Source organism: Bombina bombina, chromosome 3 (genome assembly GCF_027579735.1).
Source record: "Bombina bombina isolate aBomBom1 chromosome 3, aBomBom1.pri, whole genome shotgun sequence".
Lineage (NCBI taxonomy): Eukaryota > Metazoa > Chordata > Amphibia > Anura > Bombinatoridae > Bombina > Bombina bombina.
In genome coordinates this window covers 1,086,471,476-1,086,490,473 of record NC_069501.1, presented here as the reverse complement: position 1 = coordinate 1,086,490,473, position 18,998 = coordinate 1,086,471,476, and the positions used below count along the sequence as shown (strand labels likewise).

Sequence of the window (18,998 nt, the reverse complement as noted above, 5' to 3'; positions counted from 1 at the left end):
GTTCATTGCTTCTAATATTTGTGTTCTTAAAATAATTCAGATTATCACTTTATCTACTGACCAATGAGGTATCGTTCTTTCTCACGAATAAACCACAAGCAGTTTGTGGAATAAAGACTCATGGTTCGGGTGGAAGTTAAGACAGGAGTGTTTACATCGCTAACGTCCTATTGAAACATCAGCCGAAACGCTAGAGGATAGTCCTCTCATTATACTAGGAACACAAGGGGTATATAGTTTGTGAGATAATGACAGAAAATGCAATTTAATTATATGGGAAAGTAAAATAAATAAACATTTAAATGGATTAGATACCACATGCCATTTTTAACAACTTTCCAATTTACTTATATTATCAATTTTCTTTAGTTCTCTTTGTATCCCTTGTTGAATAGAAAACCTAGGTAGGCTGATGAGAGCTAAGGCGCGAGCATGCACCTTTATTTTTGTAACAATGTTTGCAGTAATGTTATACATAGTTGCAAACACTGTTGCCATAGAGTGTTAAATACACATGCATGAGTTCCTATCAGCCTACCTAAGTTTGCGATTCAATAAATAATACCAAGTGAACAAAGCAAATTCAGAATCAAATTGGAAAAACATAATTTATGTAAGAACTTACCTGATAAATTCATTTCTTTCATATTAGCAAGAGTCCATGAGCTAGTGACGTATGGGATATACATTCCTACCAGGAGGGGCAAAGTTTCCCAAACCTCAAAATGCCTATAAATACACCCCTCACCACACCCACAAATCAGTTTAACGAATAGCCAAGAAGTGGGGTGATAAGAAAAAAATGCGAAAGCATAAAAAATAAGGAATTGGAATAATTGTGCTTTATACAAAAAAATCATAACCACCACAAAAAGGGTGGGCCTCATGGACTCTTGCTAATATGAAAGAAATGAATTTATCAGGTAAGTTCTTACATAAATTATGTTTTCTTTCATGTAATTAGCAAGAGTCCATGAGCTAGTGACGTATGGGATAATGACTACCCAAGATGTGGATCTTCCACGCAAGATTCACTAGAGAGGGAGGGATAAAACCAATTCCGCTGAAAATAATCCACACCCAAAATAAAGTTTAAATCTTATAATGAAAAAAACTGAAATTATAAGCAGAAGAATCAAACTGAAACAGCTGCCTGAAGTACTTTTCTACCAAAAACTGCTTCAGAAGAAAAAAACACATCAAAATGGTAGAATTTAGTAAAAGTATGCAAAGAAGACCAAGTTGCTGCTTTGCAAATCTGATCAACCGAAGCTTCATTCCTAAACGCCCAGGAAGTAAAAAATGACCTAGTAGAATGAGCTGTAATCCTTTGAGGCGGAGTTCTACCCGACTCGACATAAGCATGATGAATTAAAGATTTCAACCAAGATGCCAAAGAAATGGCAGAGGCCTTCTGACCTTTCCTAGAACCAGAAAAGATAACAAATAGACTAGAAGTCTTTCGGAAATTCTTAGTAGCTTCAACATAATATTTCAAAGCTCTAACTACATCCAAAGAATGCAATGATCTCTCCTTAGAATTCTTAGGATTAGGACATAATGAAGGAACCACAATTTCTCTACTAATGTTGTTAGAATTCACAACCTTAGGTAAAAATTTAAAAGAAGTTCGCAACACCGCCTTATCCTGATGAAAAAATCAGAAAAGGAGACTCACAAGAAAGAGCAGATAATTCAGAAACTCTTCTAGCAGAAGAGATGGCCAAAAGAAACAAAACTTTCCAAGAAAGTAATTTAATGTCCAATGAATGCATAGGTTCAAACGGAGGAGCTTGAAGAGCCCCCAGAACCAAATTCAAACTCCAAGGAGGAGAAATTGACTTAATGACAGGTTTTATACGAACCAAAGCTTGTACAAAACAATGAATATCAGGAAGATTAGCAATCTTTCTGTGAAAAAGAACAGAAAGAGCAGAGATTTGTCCTTTCAAGGAACTTGCAGACAAACCTTTATCCAAACCATCCTGAAGAAACTGTAAAATTCTCGGAATTCTAAAAGAATGCCAGGAAAAATGATGAGAAAGACACCAAGAAATGTAAGTCTTCCAGACTCTATAATATATCTTCCTAGATACAGATTTACGAGCCTGTAACATAGTATTAATCACAGAGTCAGAGAAACCTCTTTGACTAAGAATCAAGCGTTCAATCTCCATACCTTTAAATTTAAGGATTTGAGATCCTGATGGAAAAAAAGGACCTTGCGACAGAAGGTCTGGTCTTAACGGAAGAGTCCACGGTTGGCAAGAGGCCATCCGGACAAGATCCGCATACCAAAACCTGTGAGGCCATGCTGGAGCCACCAGCAGAACAAACGAGCATTCCTTCAGAATCTTGGAGATTACTCTTGGAAGAAGAACTAGAGGCGGAAAGATATAGGCAGGATGATACTTCCAAGGAAGTGACAATGCATCCACTGCTTCCGCTTGAGGATCCCTGGATCTGGACAGATACCTGGGAAGTTTCTTGTTTAGATGAGAAGCCATCAGATCTATTTCTGGAAGTCCCCACATTTGAACAATCTGAAGAAATACCTCTGGGTGAAGAGACCATTCGCCCGGATGTAACGTTTGGCGACTGAGATAATCCGCTTCCCAATTGTCTATACCTGGGATATGAACCGCAGAAACTAGACAGGAGCTGGATTCCGCCCATACCAGTATTCGAGATACTTCTTTCATAGCCAGAGGACTGTGAGTCCCTCCTTGATGATTGATGTATGCCACAGTTGTGACATTGTCTGTCTGAAAACAAATGAACGATTCTCTCTTTAGAAGAGGCCATGACTGAAGAGCTCTGAAAATTGCACGGAGTTCCAAAATATTGATTGGTAATCTCACCTCCTGAGATTCCCAAACCCCTTGTGCTGTCAGAGACCCCCAAACAGCTCCCCAACCTGTCAGACTTGCATCTGTTGAAATTACAGTCCAGGTCGGAAGAACAAAAGAAGCCCCCTGAACTAAACGATGGTGATCTGTCCACCACGTCAGAGAGTGTCGTACAATCGGTTTTAAAGATATTAATTGAGATATCTTTGTGTAATCCCTGCACCACTGGTTCAGCATACAGAGCTGAAGAGGTCGCATGTGAAAACGAGCAAAGGGGATCGCGTCCGATGCAGTAGTCATAAGACCTAGAATTTCCATGTATAAGGCTACCGAAGGGAATGATTGTGATTGAAGGTTTCAACAAGCTGAGATCAATTTTAGACGTCTCTTGTCTGTCAGAGACAGAGTCATGGACGCTGAATCTATCTGGAAACCTAAAAAGGTTACCCTTGTCTGAGGAATCAATGAACTTTTCGGTAAATTGATCCTCCAACCATGATCTTGAAGAAACAACACAAGTCGATTCGTATGAGATTCTGCTAAATGTGAAGACTGAGCAAGTACCAAGATATCGTCCAAATAAGGAAATACCACAATACCCTGTTCTCTGATTACAGACAGAAGGGCACCGAGAACCTTTGTAAAAATTCTTGGAGCTGTTGCTAGGCCAAACGGCAGAGTCACAAACTGGTAATGCTTGTCTAGGAAAGAGAATCTCAGAAACTGATAGTGATCTGGATGAATCGGAATATGCAGATATGCATCCTGTAAATCTATTGTGGACATATAATGCCCTTGCTGAACAAAAGGCAGGATAGTCCTTATAGTTACCATTTTGAATGTTGGTATCCTTACATAACGATTCAATATTTTTAGATCCAGAACTGGTCTGAAGGAATTCTCCTTCTTTGGTACAATGAAGAGATTTGAATAAAACCCCAGAACTGGAACTGGCACAATTACTCCAGCCAACTCTAGATCTGAAACACATTTCAGAAATGCTTGAGCCTTCGCTGGATTTACTGGGACACGGGAAAGAAAAAATCTCTTTGCAGGAGGCCTTATCTTGAAGCCAATTCTGTACCCTTCTGAAACAATGTTTTGAATCCAAAGATTGTGAAGTGAATTGATCCAAATTTCTTTGAAAAATCGCAATCTGCCCCCTACCAGCTGGGCTGGAATGAGGGCCGCACCTTCATGTGGACTTGGGAGCTGGCTTTGGTTTTCTAAAAGGCTTGGATTTATTCCAGACTGGAGATGGTTTCCAAACTGATACCGCTCCTGTGGGTGAAGGATCAGGCTTTTGTTCCTTATTGTGACGAAAGGAACGAAAATGATTATTAGACCTAAATTTACCTTTAGATTTTTTATCCTGTGGTAAAAAAGTTCCTTTCCCTCCAGTAACAGTTGAGATAATAGAATCCAACTGAGAACCAAATAATTTATTACCCTGGAAAGAAAGGGAAAGCAAAGTTGACTTAGAAGACATATCAGCATTCCAAGTTTTAAGCCATAAAGCTCTTCTAGCTAAAATAGCTAGAGACATATACCTGACATCAACTCTAATGATATCAAAGATGGCATCACAAATAAAGTTATTAGCATGTTGAAGAAGATTAACAATGCTATGAGAATTATGATCTGTTACTTGTTGCGCTAAAGCTTCTAACCAAAAAGTTGAAGCTGCAGCAACATCCGCTAAAGATATAGCAGGTCTAAGAAGATTACCTGAACATAAGTAATCTTTTCTTAGAAAGGAATCAATCTTCCTATCTAAAGGATCTTTAAAAGAAGTACTATCTGCCGTAGGAATAGTAGTACGTTTAGCAAGAGTAGAGACAGCCCCATCAACTTTAGGGACTTTGTCCCAAAATTCTAATCTGTCAGATGGCACAGGATATAATTGCTTAAAACGTTTAGAAGGAGTAAATGAATTACCCAAATTATTCCATTCCCTGGAGATTACTTCAGAAATAGCATCAGGGACAGGAAAAACTTCTGGAATAACTACAGGAGATTTAAAAACCTTATTTAAACGTTTAGATTTAGTATCAAGAGGACCAGAATCCTCTATTTCTAATGCAATTAAAACTTCTTTAAGTTAAGAACGAATAAATTCCATTTTGAATAAATATGAAGATTTATCAGCATCAACCTCTGAGACAGAATCCTCTGAACCAGAGGAACCATTATCAGAATCAGAATGATGATGTTCATTTAAAAATTCATCTGAAAAATGAGAAGTTTTAAAAGACCTTTTACGTTTACTAGAAGGAGGAATAACAGACATAGCCTTCTTAATGGATTTAGAAACAAAATCTCTTATGTTAACAGGAACACTCTGAGTATTAGATGTTGACGGAACAGCAACAGGTAATGTAACATTACTAAAGGAAATATTATCTGCATTAACAAGTTTGTCATGACATTCATTACAAACAACAGCTGGAGGAACAGATACCACAAGTTTACAGCAGATACACTTAACTTTGGTAGATCCAGCACCAGGCACGTTTTTCCAGAAGTATCTTCTGACTCAGTGTCAATCTGGGACATCTTGCAATATGTAATAGAAAAAACAACATATAAAGCAAAATTGATCAAATTCCTTAAATGACAGTTTCAGAAATGGGAAAAAATGCCAGTGAACAAGCTTCTAGCAACCAGAAGCAATAAATAATGAGACTAAATAATGTGGAGACAATAGTGACGCCCATATTTTTTAGCGCCAAAAAAGACGCCCACATTATTTGGCGCCTAAATGCTTTTGGCGCCAAAAATGACGCCACATCCGGAACGCCGACACTCTTGGCGCAAAAAAAAACGTCAAAAATGACGCAACTTCCGGCGACACGTATGACGCCGGAAACAGAAAAAAAAAATTGCGTCAAAAAAGTCTGCGCCAAGAATGACGCAATAAAATGAAGCATTTTCAGCCCCCGCGAGCCTAACAGCCCACAGGGAAAAAAGTCAAATTTTAAGGTAAGAAAAAAAAAATTGATTTATTGATATGCATTATCCCAAATATGAAACTGACTGTCTGAAATAAGGAACGTTGAACATCCTGAGTCAAGGCAAATAAATGTTTGAATACATATATTTAGAACTTTATATAAAAGTGCCCAACCATAGCTTAGAGTGTCACAGAAAATAAGACTTACTTACCCCAGGACACTCATCTACATGTAGTAGAAAGCCAAACCAGTACTGAAACGAGAATCAGTAGAGGTAATGGTATATATAAGAGTATATCGTCGATCTGAAAAGGGAGGTAAGAGATGAATCTCTACGACCGATAACAGAGAACCTATGAAATAGACCCCGTAGAAGGTGATCATTGAATTCAAATGGGCAATACTCTCCTCACATCCCTCTGACATTCACTGCACGCTGAGAGGAAAACCGGGCCCCAACCTGCTGCGGAGCGCATATCAACGTTGAATCTAGCACAAACTTACTTCACCACCTCCATAGGAGGCAAAGTTTGTAAAACTGATTTGTGGGTGTGGTGAGGGGTGTATTTATAGGCATTTTGAGGTTTGGGAAACTTTGCCCCTCCTGGTAGGAATGTATAACCCATACGTCACTAGCTCATGGACTCTTGCTAATTACATGAAAGAAATTGTTAACTGAAAAAGTGATTGTATCTGAATCATGAATGCTTAACTTTCACTTTACTGCCCCTTTAACTCTCAGGTATTTCATGAAAAAAATAAAAGAAATATGTAATATACTTACAGTGCTGGATTCAAATCTTACTTTGATGTCCCCACTGATAACCGGGCAGCCCTCCAAACTAATGACCACTGAATTGTTTCCAGCATCAAAAAACAACTACAATACAAAACATATTGTTACAATCCCTGCACCAGTTGTACATCCTCCACTTAAATGAAACACATTTAACATAATGGGGCATATGTATCAATGTGCAAGCGGACATGATACAAAGTAGCGTATCATGTCCGCTGCATATCGCTACACATTGACCAGCAGTTCTTGTGAACCAATCGGCTGCTAGCAGGGGGTGTCATTCAACCCGATCGTATTTGATCAGGTTGATTTCTGTCCGACGCCTCAGAGCAGGCGAACAAGTTATAGAGCAGCGGTCTTTAGAAACAAGGGGCCTCAAGTTCCATACAAAGCTTGATAAATATGCCCCAATATCTATTAACTGAATAAAGTGAATGTACAGCAGTGTAATTCTACCATGCGCATTCCTAGCTGATAGATATCCTTCTCCTACCTTACAGTTTTCTTGAGTCTCACAAATACATTGGAAAACCACTTCTTTCTTCATTAATATCTGAACTTTCAAATCTCGTCCATTGCTTTTTCCCACGCCTAGTAAAAGAATAAAAAATAAGCTAGACAACATTTTACCTTAAGGGAACAGCCATTTTTTCATTAAAAATAATCAAGGGTAATTTTTTTTTTCCCCATCTTTCTTTATTAACCAATAGGGTATAATACATAGTTCGGGCACAATTTCCCCAACATCACCTCGCAGGGTAAAATATATATGACAGTACAACATAATACACCATCTCTTTCCCTGCCTTTTTGCCCATAAAGTAATCTACAAATCGGCTTTAAATCTATTATAACATAAATATCTATATATATAACATGCATCATCATCATCAAATATAACATAGATCATTTAATAACCACTTAAAAACTTCAAATCGGACCCTCCAATTTCCTGTCATTTATAAATCTATGACTATATATAAACCATATGTAAGACAAAATCAAATATAGATACATATATCATACATCATCTGCTATATGTAACTTTGATTAATATTTAAGGCCAAAGACAAGATACACTATTGGAATAGTTTTCTACTTAGATAACAAACACTTAACATTTATTAAATAAGACAACATTAGACAAAACAAAACACAACAAAAAAAAAAAAAAGAAGAAAAAGCCCCTGTTACATCCGTCTCCTCCCCCCCTCCTCCTTATCAACAAGACCAGAGACAGCTCAATATTGTGTTTAAGATTGATAACCAAAAAAATTCCTATAGGCTACTGTCATGCCCAAAGGGGCCAGTATTTGCTTTTGTATAATAAGTGGATATAAATTAATTATAGGTTTCCAATTTTTTATGAATTCCTCGGCTCTGTCTTTAAAATGAAATACAGTATTATGTGATTCAAACACTAGTTGTTGGAGGAGCATATTACGAAAATAAGAAAATCTAGGTGGGCATATATCTTTCCAATTTTTAAATATCAAAATTCTAATTATCATAATTATCGTATTTAATATCCTGGTATTCTTAGGTTTGACCTCAACTAGATTCGGGTGTATCAAAAAGACTATATGATAAGGTTGAATTTTAAAACTATCACAGAACTGCCTGTTATACCAGTGATTAACTTTACTCCAGAGTTGGTTGATTTTTGGGCAGTAAAAAAACATATGTAAGATGTCTGCATTTAAAAGGTGACATTTTGGACACACTGTTGTCTCGAAAAGAGAAAATTTAGACATTTTAAGCGGGGTTAAATATGTATTGTGTAGTAATTTCGTATGAGATTCTTTCCAAGTAATTGAAATGTTCAATTTCTCTAAAATGGAAAAGCTCTGGGAAATATTGGCTAGTTCGAAACGAGGAAAGTAGTGGAGCCAAAAAGACACCAAGTTTTGGGAAAACAATTGTCCCTGTTTTGCTAGCATAATACAGGGAGTGCAGAATTATTAGGCAAATGAGTATTTTGACCACATCATCCTCTTTATGCATGTTGTGTTACTCCAAGCTGTATAGGCTCGAAAGCCTACTACCAATTAAGCATATTAGGTGATGTGCATCTCTGTAATGAGAAGGGGTGTGGTCTAATGACATCAACACCCTATATCAGGTGTGCATAATTATTAGGCAACTTCCTTTCCTTTGGCAAAATGGGTCAAAAGAAGGACTTGACAGGCTCAGAATAGTCAAAAATAGTGAGATATCTTGCAGAGGGATGCAGCACTCTTAAAATTGCAAAGCTTCTGAAGCGTGATCATCGAACAATGAAGCGTTTCATTCAAAATAGTCAACAGGGTCGCAAGAAGCGTGTGGAAAAACCAATGCGCAAAATAACTGCCCATGAACTGAGAAAAGTCAAGCGTGCAGCTGCCAAGATGCCACTTGCCACCAGTTTGGCCATTTTTCAGAGCTGCAACATCACTGGAGTGCCCAAAAGCACAAGTTGTGCAATACTCAGAGACATGGCCAAGGTAAGAAAGGCTGAAAGACGACCACCACTGAACAAGACACACAAGCTGAAACGTCAAGACTGGGCCAAGAAATATCTCGACTGATTTTTCTAAGGTTTTATGGACTGATGAAATGAGAGTGAGTCTTGATGGGCCAGATGGATGGGCCCGTTGGCTGGATTGGTAAAGGGCAGAGAGCTCCAGTCCGACTCAGACGCCAGCAAGGTGGAGGTGGAGTACTGGTTTGGGCTGGTATCATCAAAGATGAGCTTGTGGGGCCTTTTCGGGTTGAGGATGGAGTCAAGCTCAACTCCCAGTCCTACTGCCAGTTTCTGGAAGACACCTTCTTCAAGCAGTGGTACAGGAAGAAGTCTGCATCCTTCAAGAAAAACATGATTTTCATGCAGGACAATGCTCCATCACACGCGTCCAAGTACTCCACAGCGTGGCTGGCAAGAAAGGGTATAAAAGAAGAAAATCTAATGACATGGCCTCCTTGTTCACCTGATCTGAACCCCATTGAGAACCTGTGGTCCATCATCAAATGTGAGATTTACAAGGAGGGAAAACAGTACACCTCTCTGAACAGTGTCTGGGAGGCTGTGGTTGCTGCTGCACGCAATGTTGATGGTGAACAGATCAAAACACTGACAGAATCCATGGATGGCAGGCTTTTGAGTGTCCTTGCAAAGAAAGGTGGCTATATTGGTCACTGATTTGTTTTTGTTTTGTTTTTGAATGTCAGAAATGTATATTTGTGAATGTTGAGATGTTATATTGGTTTCACTGGTAAAAATAAATAATTGAAATGGGTATATATTTGTTTTTTGTTAAGTTGCCTAATAATTATGCACAGTAATAGTCACCTGCACACACAGATATCCCCCTAAAATAGCTAAAACTAAAAACAAACTAAAAACAACTTCCAAAAATATTCAGCTTTGATATTAATGAGTTTTTTGGGTTCATTGAGAACATGGTTGTTGTTCAATAATAAAATTAATCCTCAAAAATACAACTTGCCTAATAATTCTGCACTCCCTGTATTATATAGAAGTGAGATTGTGAATTTGCCCACTGCCGCTTTTTTAATGCAATCATACATTTCAGACCACCGGACATCCATATAGCTATTCCACTCTTGTGAATTAAAGGGCCATAATACCCAAATGTTTAAACACTTGAAAGTGATGCAGCATAGCTGTAAAAAGCTGACTATAAAATATCTCCTGAATATCTCTATGTAAAAAGAAAGATATTTTACCTCAAAAGTTCCTCAGTAGCCACCTCCCATTGTAAAGGATTTCTGAGCAGCATTTTAGTGTGTCTGTCCTAGGACAGCTTAGGGGATGAGTCTCGTGAACTCTCGTATTATTTCACCAATCAGGTAAAGGAAGCTTACTATGAAATCTCATGAGAGTTAAGTCAAATCTCATGAGATCACATTAAGAGTTCATGACCTCAGCACTGCTGATGCTGATTGGCTGCTGTTCATTTCTTCATTTTTTTATTTCTTTTTACCTGCAGCTGGGAGCAGCTGAGTATAACTTTTTACACAGAACTTACTCTGCTGAGCTGAGGAGATTGTGAGGTAAAATATCTTCCTTTTTACATAGTGATGCTCAGGTGATATTTTCCTGTCAGCTTTTTACAGTTATACTGCATCAGTTTCAAGTGATTTAGCATATGAGTATTATGTCCCTTTAATATAGTGTTGTGTTTGTAAATAGGCAAATAGGCTATGTCAATAAAAGAAGAGATATATCCTGAGGTTGAAACAAGCTGGTATATATATTTAAGACCCCTTTGAGCCCAGTCCCGATATATTGGATCATGTAATCCTGGGATAAACTCAGGATTACCTTGGATTAGCAGAAAATCTGAGAGTCTATAGTCTAAATCTAAAATATTAAAAAAAAATTGCCATGCCACAATAATATTTTTAAATGATACAAGATTGAAAATATTTGACAGTAGTTTTTTAATTGGACAATGCAAAACTGCTTTTAACGCAAAAGGGGCTATGAGTGTGCTTCCTATCGCCTCAGAAGATACTTTGTTTGAACCACTCAACCACCCCAAAGCTATTTTAGCTACAGCAGTCAGATTGTAGAGCCTAATATCGGGTAAGGCCAGTCCACCATTCCTTTTTCTTTCACAGAGTTTCATTATTGATATTCGTGCCTTACGTCATTTCCATAAAAATTGTGAACATGCCGTATAAAACTTGCGGATTTCCTGATTAGGTATAAATAAAGGGAGATTCTGAAGTAAATAAAGTATACGTGGAAAAATAACTATTTTAACTAAATTGACTCGGACCTGTAATCAAGGGTATTTTTAACATTGCTGTCAAAATAATATGCAATATAAACAGATGTTTAGGTTATATATTAGGGATGTGAGAATGTTTAGCACCCTCCCTAGTGGTTCTAAACAAAAGTTGAGTGTTTGTCGTACATCAGGTATTCGTTTTTTTAAAACAAAGTTATTTTTTCCTTTTATAAAATGTAACATTGATTCTTCAGTTCAAGTCTATGGAATTCAATACTGAAAAGTAATATTCCAATGCAGGCCTGTATTTTGGGCAGGGTGAGAGGGGCACTCACCCCACGCTGTCAGGGGTGCTGTTATGAGAAGGTGCAATGTACATCTTGGGGTAAATTTATCAAGCTCCGTACGGAGCTTGATGCCCTGTGTTTCCGGCGAGCCCTCAGGCTCACCGGAAACAGAGGCTATGAAGCAGCGGTCTAAAGACCGCTGCTCCATAACCTGTCTGTCTGCTCTGAGGCGGCAGACAGCAATCAACCCGATCGAATACGATCGGGTTGATTGACACCCCCGCTAGCGGCCGATTGGCCGTAAATCTGCAGGGGGCGTCATTGCACCAGCAGTTCACAAGAACTGCTGGTGCAATGATAAATGCTAACAGCGTATGCTGTTGGCATTTATTGATGTGCAGCGGACATGATACGCTACATGTATCATGTCCGTTCGCACATTAATAAATTGACCCCCTTGTGTTTAGTTTATGAAGAAGTGTTTACAGTATCAAAAAAGGTGTCATGTTTTGTTTTATTCTTTATGTAGGACACACTGAATGTTGGGACAGGGTTGGCCATACTGGGGGAGGGGCTTACGGGGGGATAAGGGGGCTGGGCTGAGTGACCCCAAAAGTTTGTCTTGCCCAGGTCCCCACAAATGCTAAGGGAGGCCCTGTTCCAATGTTAACATCTTCTATCACTTCTATAATTTGTCAAAATACAGACATTCAGCAATGTCTATTTCAGATTTTAGGTTTTTAAAATTCTTTTGTAAGCAAACAGCACAGTTTCCAGTTAGCATTCACTGTACAGGAATAGGACATGTCTTCAAGATGACAATATATTTAGCTTTAACCAGTACATGAGAAACTTGCCTTGAATTGAATGGATTCTGATACTCCTAATTCTGAGCTTTTTCTCTGGAGGAAGCTGCAACTTGAATTTGTTTTTCACAATCTCATAATAAGTAACGTACCGACTCTGAAATGTATTAGAAGAACAAGTGTTATTAATGGAACATTAAACTCAAAATTCAACTTTCATGATTCATATAGAGCAGGCATTTTTAAAACACTTTTTATTTACTTGCTATACAATTGACTTTGTTTTTTTTATCCTTTGTTGAAAAGCATACCTAGGTAGGCTCTGGATTAGTGCACTACTGGTGATTGGTTGCTACACATATGTCTCTTGTCATTTGCTCAGCAAATGTGTTCAGCTAGGTCTTAGTAGGGCATTGCTGCCCTGGAGCTTTTTATACCCTTTTTTGGGCTTAAACATGTAGGAGTTAATCGCAATCTATCATGTGACCACATAGGGGTTAATTCCAATCTTTCTGATTTTTTTTCCTGGAATTGGAAAAATGGGAACACACTTTTTTTCTGTTAGCAAAATGATCACAATCTTTAGGAGTCAATATAACAAAAGTTGTTAACTCGCATGATATTTGATCTCCATTTTCCCACAACGGCACCCAGAACTACCTTTAATGGATGCCGATCACTGATCTGCGGTTTCATGGAATCCGTTTTGCAATTGGATAGAGCAGTGTTTCTGATAAATGTTAAACAATCAGAATGACATTTGTATGTGAAAATGATGGGTATTCTGGGCATGTTTGATCAATGATTTTTTTTTTTTACTTTTAAGTAAGTAATTGAGAAAACACCAGTTTCCGCTTAAGCAAGATTTTAATCTAAAATCAAGAACACTGTGAGAAATTGATTTTCATAAAGAAAATGGCCGCAACTGATCTCATCTTCTAAAATGAGATTTAACAATTCTCATACTGTAAACGGGGAAACCACTATGTGATGAGTTTGAAAATATTGGTAAAAATTCCAAATCTTACTGTACAGAAGGAAGTTTGCCTTTGATTAATTTCTATTACTTCTATTTATATTACGTTAATAATATGGAGATGCAAGGTTCTAGATACTGAAAAACACATTCAAAACACAATTTTTTGGACTTCTGTTTAATGTGAAAACCTGTCTAAAATATTGGTCACCATTAAACATGACTGAACGGAAAATAAATACATGACTAATGATAGAAATCCCGTTTAAGAAGATTAAATTACCGTAATTTATAATCACTAAAATGTGAGTATGAAATAAAAACAAACATTATAAGAGCGCCATTGCTAGACCCCATTACTAGATGTTGCTGTCATGATTTCAGTTTTCGAGGTTTTCTTGCAGATCTGGTTAGCTTTATGCAATATCACATATATGTCTATTAAAAACACATATATGTAAATAGCTGTTATCTACACTACCACAAGTACTATAAAATAGCGCTGAATATAGATCCTAATCTAGGCCATATATTGCTATATACATCTGTGGCAGTTTCAGAGAGTATTGCACATGCCCAACGTAATAGAATTATTGTGTTTTGGTTTCGATGTGTCTATTTTGTTGCCAAAGCATAGTGTAAAACCTATGGGCCTTGTTTCCATTGAGGTGGTAACGTTTGGAAACTGGTGGCAAAACCATTTATCTCCATTAAAGTCTATGGAGAATTTGTATGTTACCACCAGTTTCCACACTTTACCACCTCAATGGAAACTAGGCCATGGTTGGGGGGGGATTGTAATCGCCAAAGCTATCAAATGTATCATTGGGTTGACATCCCCACTATATGCATGCATTGTAATTAATCAGCAGTTGAAATACATGGTTCAGAGCAGAAACCCCCCCACCAATAAACACAATTGGAAAAATTGGAATCTACCCCATAGTTATATACAAGCAATAGAACAATAATAAGATGCTGTCATTTATTAGAGCAGTTTCTGTTTTTTCCTTTTGCAATTTTATACCCATTTAAACATGTAACCTACACATTCAGGCCTGTATACAATAAAGGTTTTGTTAAAGGGATAGTCTAGTCAAAACTATTATTTCATGATTCAGATAGAGCAGGCAATTTTAAGCAACTTTCTCATTTACTCCTATTATCAATTTTTCTTCGTTCTTTTGGTATCTTTATTTGAAAAAGTAAAATGTAAGCATAGGAGCCGGCACATTTTTGGTTCAGCACCTGGGTAGTACTTTCTGATTGGTGTCTAAATGTAGCCATCAATCAGCAAGTGCTACCCAGATGCAGAACCAAAAATGGGCGATATCCTAAGCTTACATTCAAATAAAGAGAACGAAGAAAAATTGATAATAGGAGTAAATTAGAAAGTTGCTTGAAATTGCATGCTCTGTCTGAATCATGAACATTTAATTTTGACTAGGTTATCCCTTTAAAGGGATATAAAAACCCCCAAAAAATCCTTTAAGATTCAGACTGAGCATATCATTTTAAAAAAGTTTCCAATTTACTTCTATTATCAAATGTGTTTTGTTCCCATGATATTCTGTGTTGAAGATACCTAGGTATGTACTTGGAGCATTGCATGGCAGGAAATAGTGCCGCCATCTTGTGCTCTTGCATATGGATAACATTCTTGCTAAACTGCTGCCATAAAGTGCTCCAGAAATGGGCCAGTTCATAAGCTTAAATCCCTGGTTTTCAACAAAAGATGCCAAGAGTATGAAGAAAAATTGATAATAGTAAATTAGAAAGTTGTTTAAAATTGCATGCTCTATCTGAATAATTAAAGGGACACTAAACCCAAACATTTTCTTTCATGATTCAGTTAGAGAATACAATTTTAAACAACATTCAAATTTACTTCTATTATCTAATATGTTTTATTTTTTTTAGATATCCTTTGTTGAAGAAATAGCAATGCATATGGGTGAGCCAATCACACGAGGCATCTCTGTGCACCCATCAATCGGCAGCTACTGAGCCTATCTTGATCTCCAAAGAATATCAAGATAATGAAACAAATTAGATAATAGAAGTAAATAGGAAAGTTGTTCAAAACTGCACACTCTTTCTAAATCATGAAAGAAAAAATTGGGGTTTCATGTTCCTTTAAAGAAAATTGTGGGTTTCATATCCCTTTAATAGCAAAATACACCATGTTTTGGAGGCATAAATAAACTAATCCCTAAGTATACTATCATCTGAAGCCATTTTATAATATAAATGTTAATGACCATTTCAAAACACTAACCTGGTGCTATCAATTGTGGCTTGCAGTCAATCAAATCCAGCCAAAAAATAATGGCAGCTGGATGTCACAGAGAAATTAAACTAAAGTAGTAAATTAAAGGTTAAAAAATGCTTTTCTGGTACTTTCATAAATGATTTTAAGACACAACATTTTTCATTAAATGATTTCATTGAGAACTTTTGGATTTAAGAAACAGGGATCTGATTGGTACTAATCACTGACTTTACCTGGGATGGTGTTTCCACACCTTGGAACTTTGTACTTAGTCTTGTATCAGTTCTGCGCTCTCCAAAATAATCCAGACTTTCCTAAAAATACACCGAGGAACATTTTTTCTTCCTTTGCTCATTATAAAAGATACGTTATACATAGCAAATATGTCAAAACAAAATAGATACTCAACTTATTATGAACATATGGGAGTCTTTCCATTAGAGGAGATGTACAAAGGTTTTCTTGGGGCTTTAAACTTCCATTCCAATTCACCCTAGTTATATAAAGTTTTCTAGTGGGTTCATAGCATGTAAACTACACCAATGCTTTACATTGAAAGGACTGGACAGTGATATTCCAAACACTTTTCAAGCGGTTTTTCTCATGATTCTTGATCATATCTATTTAAATATCACTAACCTCTTGAAAACCCATGGCCTAGTTTGCATTGAGGTGGTAAAGTTTGGAAACTGGTTGTAACATAACAATACTTCATAGACTTTAATTGAGAGAAAGGTTTTTACCACCAGTTTCCAAACTTTACCACCTCAATGGAAACAAGCCCCATGTTGTGCTTTACCATTGAGGGGGTAAAGTGTGAAAACTGTTGGTAAAATAAAAAAATACTTTAATGGAGATAAATGTTTTTATCACCAGTTTCCACAATTTACCACATCAATGGAAACTAGGCCTTGGTTTGCTCACACAGAATTCACTATTCAACATTAACATTTTACACACATGATCAGTTCATATATTATATAAAACACAACAATTTTTTTATTAAATAAAAAGTAAAAAAAAATAGCAAAATATAGCTCAAATAACATATTTAAATGATATAACTTGTACAAAAAAATAAACTAATAAAGTAATGCCCCATAAATGGTTTAATTATATACAATGAAAACAATTGCAATATGCTTTCTTTTATTAAGGTTTTAAAATAATGATTACAGGCAATAGGCCTTGTTTCCATTGAGGTAGTAAAGTTTGGAAATAATGGCAACATAAAAATTCTCAATAGACTTTGGCCTAGTTTCCATTAAGGTGGTAAAGTTTGAAAACTGATGGTGACATAAAAATTCTCAATAGATTTTGGCCTAGTTTCCATTGAGGTAGTAAAGTTTGGAAACTGGTTGTAACATAAAAATTCCATAGACTTTAATGGAGATAAATGTTTTTATCACCAGTTTACAAACTTTACCACCTCAATGGAAACTAGGCCAATAGTTGGTCAAACACAATATGAACATCTGGAATATAATATCCAGTACACATTAATATCAACAAGTTCAGGATAAAAAAAAATGTCTGTAAAGGATGTGAACAAACATAAATAAAAGCTCCATTTTACATTATGTGAACAGAAGGTCACTGTTGGATGTATGGACATATAGCTTGAAAAAGGGAGCCTTGTAAGGGGGATATCTATAAAGCCGTCAAACGCAAATATGCCGGAATTCCGCAGTGTAATTGTTGCGAGCTTGATCTGACCTAGTTATTAAAGCCTACAGACCGGCAAAAGTTGAAATCTGTGATGTAACACACGATCTGCCAGTCTCAATCCAACGCAGATTGATGCTTACATCATTTACAGATGTTCCGAATACACATTCGGCTCTATTTGACAATTTTTCAAAGTTATCAAATAGTTAACAGGTACGCTCGCGGCTATTCCGGCCCAGCATGCCTGATTTTCAATCCGCCACCCTGGAGGCCGCGGATGCCATAGGAATCAATGGGAGTCTGAAAGCAGCGAAAGCTTATGTTCGATGCTGCCAGATATCCCATTGATTTATATAGTAGAAAACATGTAACGTTTACACCTAACACCCTAACATAAGCCCAGAGTCTAAACACCCCTTATCTGCCGCCCCATCACCGCAACCTAAATAAAATTTATGAACCCCTATTACGCCGCTCCCCGACCCCGCCGCAACCTAAATAAAAGTATTAACCCCTATGCCCCCGCCGCCACTAAATAAAGTTATTAACCCCTATCCCGCTGCTCCTGGACCCCGCCGCCACCTAAATAAAGTTATTACCCCTATCCCGCCGCTCCCGGACCCCGCCGCCACTAAATAAACGTATTAACTCCTAAACCTCTGGCCTCCCACATCACTACCACCAACTAAACCTATTAACCCCTTAACCTGCCAGCCCCCCACATTGCCATAAACTAAATTAAGCTATTAACCCCTAAACCTAACAACCCGCTAACTTTAAATTAAAATTACAACATCCCTATCTTATAATAAATTTAAACTTAGCTGTAGAAATAAAATAAACTATTTTTAAACTATTAATTAACCTACCCTAACTATTATACTACACTTAAATTAAACTACCAATTAAATTAACTAAATTTACATATTAAAAAAACCTAACCCTACTTAAATTATTTAAATATACTATTTAACCTTAATAAAAATTACTAAATTACAAGAAAAAATAAACGCTAAATTACAAAAAATAAAAAACACTAAATTACGAGGAAAAACCCCCCATCAAAAATAAAAATGAATTACACCTAATCTAAAAGCCCTATCAAAATAAAAAAAGTCCACCCAATGTAAAAAAAAACTAGCCAACAATAAACTACCAATGGCCCTTAAAAGGGCCTTTTGTGGGCATTGCCCCAAAGAAATCAGCTGTAAATCTAGTTAACATTTGCGTGCACTGGTATTACAAAGTGGAGTGCAAATATCCCTTTAGCGAAATTGATTTTTTGCGCTACATTTACAAATCTGTCCCTTTGTCTGTTTTTCCTGTAATTTCAATCTGAAAATTGGAGTTTTCCACTGCAGTGCATTATGTGAAATTCAGAGCACTGGCCCTCCTACATGCTGTATATTGTGCAGTAGCTTATTTATATCTCTCCCTCCCTGATTGGTCACAGCAAAGGAGAGATATTAAACAACACGCAGGGTGCGTGTCTTTACAGTGAAAACCAACCAAGCAAGTGAGGAAATTATTTAAAAAATGATGTTTTAATTAATTTCTGAAGCATACATAAAAAAACGCCCCTTTAAATACAGTTATCAGACTGTTCACTTATGTTTGCAAATAAGTGTTTGGATGTTTTAAAGGGATTTGA

At 36.9% G+C, this 18,998-nt stretch overlaps 1 protein-coding gene across 3 annotated transcripts in view; it reads right to left on the bottom strand.

Moving 5' to 3' along the window:
• The window catches only part of LOC128654469 (phosphatidylinositol 3,4,5-trisphosphate 3-phosphatase TPTE2), a 219,746-nt gene that overhangs the window by 16,689 nt on the left and 184,059 nt on the right, over positions 1 to 18,998 (bottom strand). For all 3 annotated transcript variants that reach the window (XM_053708395.1, XM_053708396.1, XM_053708397.1), the window contains 4 exons: positions 15,913 to 15,993; positions 12,483 to 12,588; positions 7,096 to 7,193; positions 6,588 to 6,683 (listed from right to left, as the gene is read on the bottom strand). In XM_053708395.1, the coding sequence (XP_053564370.1) occupies positions 6,588 to 6,683; positions 7,096 to 7,193; positions 12,483 to 12,588; positions 15,913 to 15,993 (381 nt within the window). The remainder of the gene's footprint in view (positions 1 to 6,587; positions 6,684 to 7,095; positions 7,194 to 12,482; positions 12,589 to 15,912; positions 15,994 to 18,998) is intronic.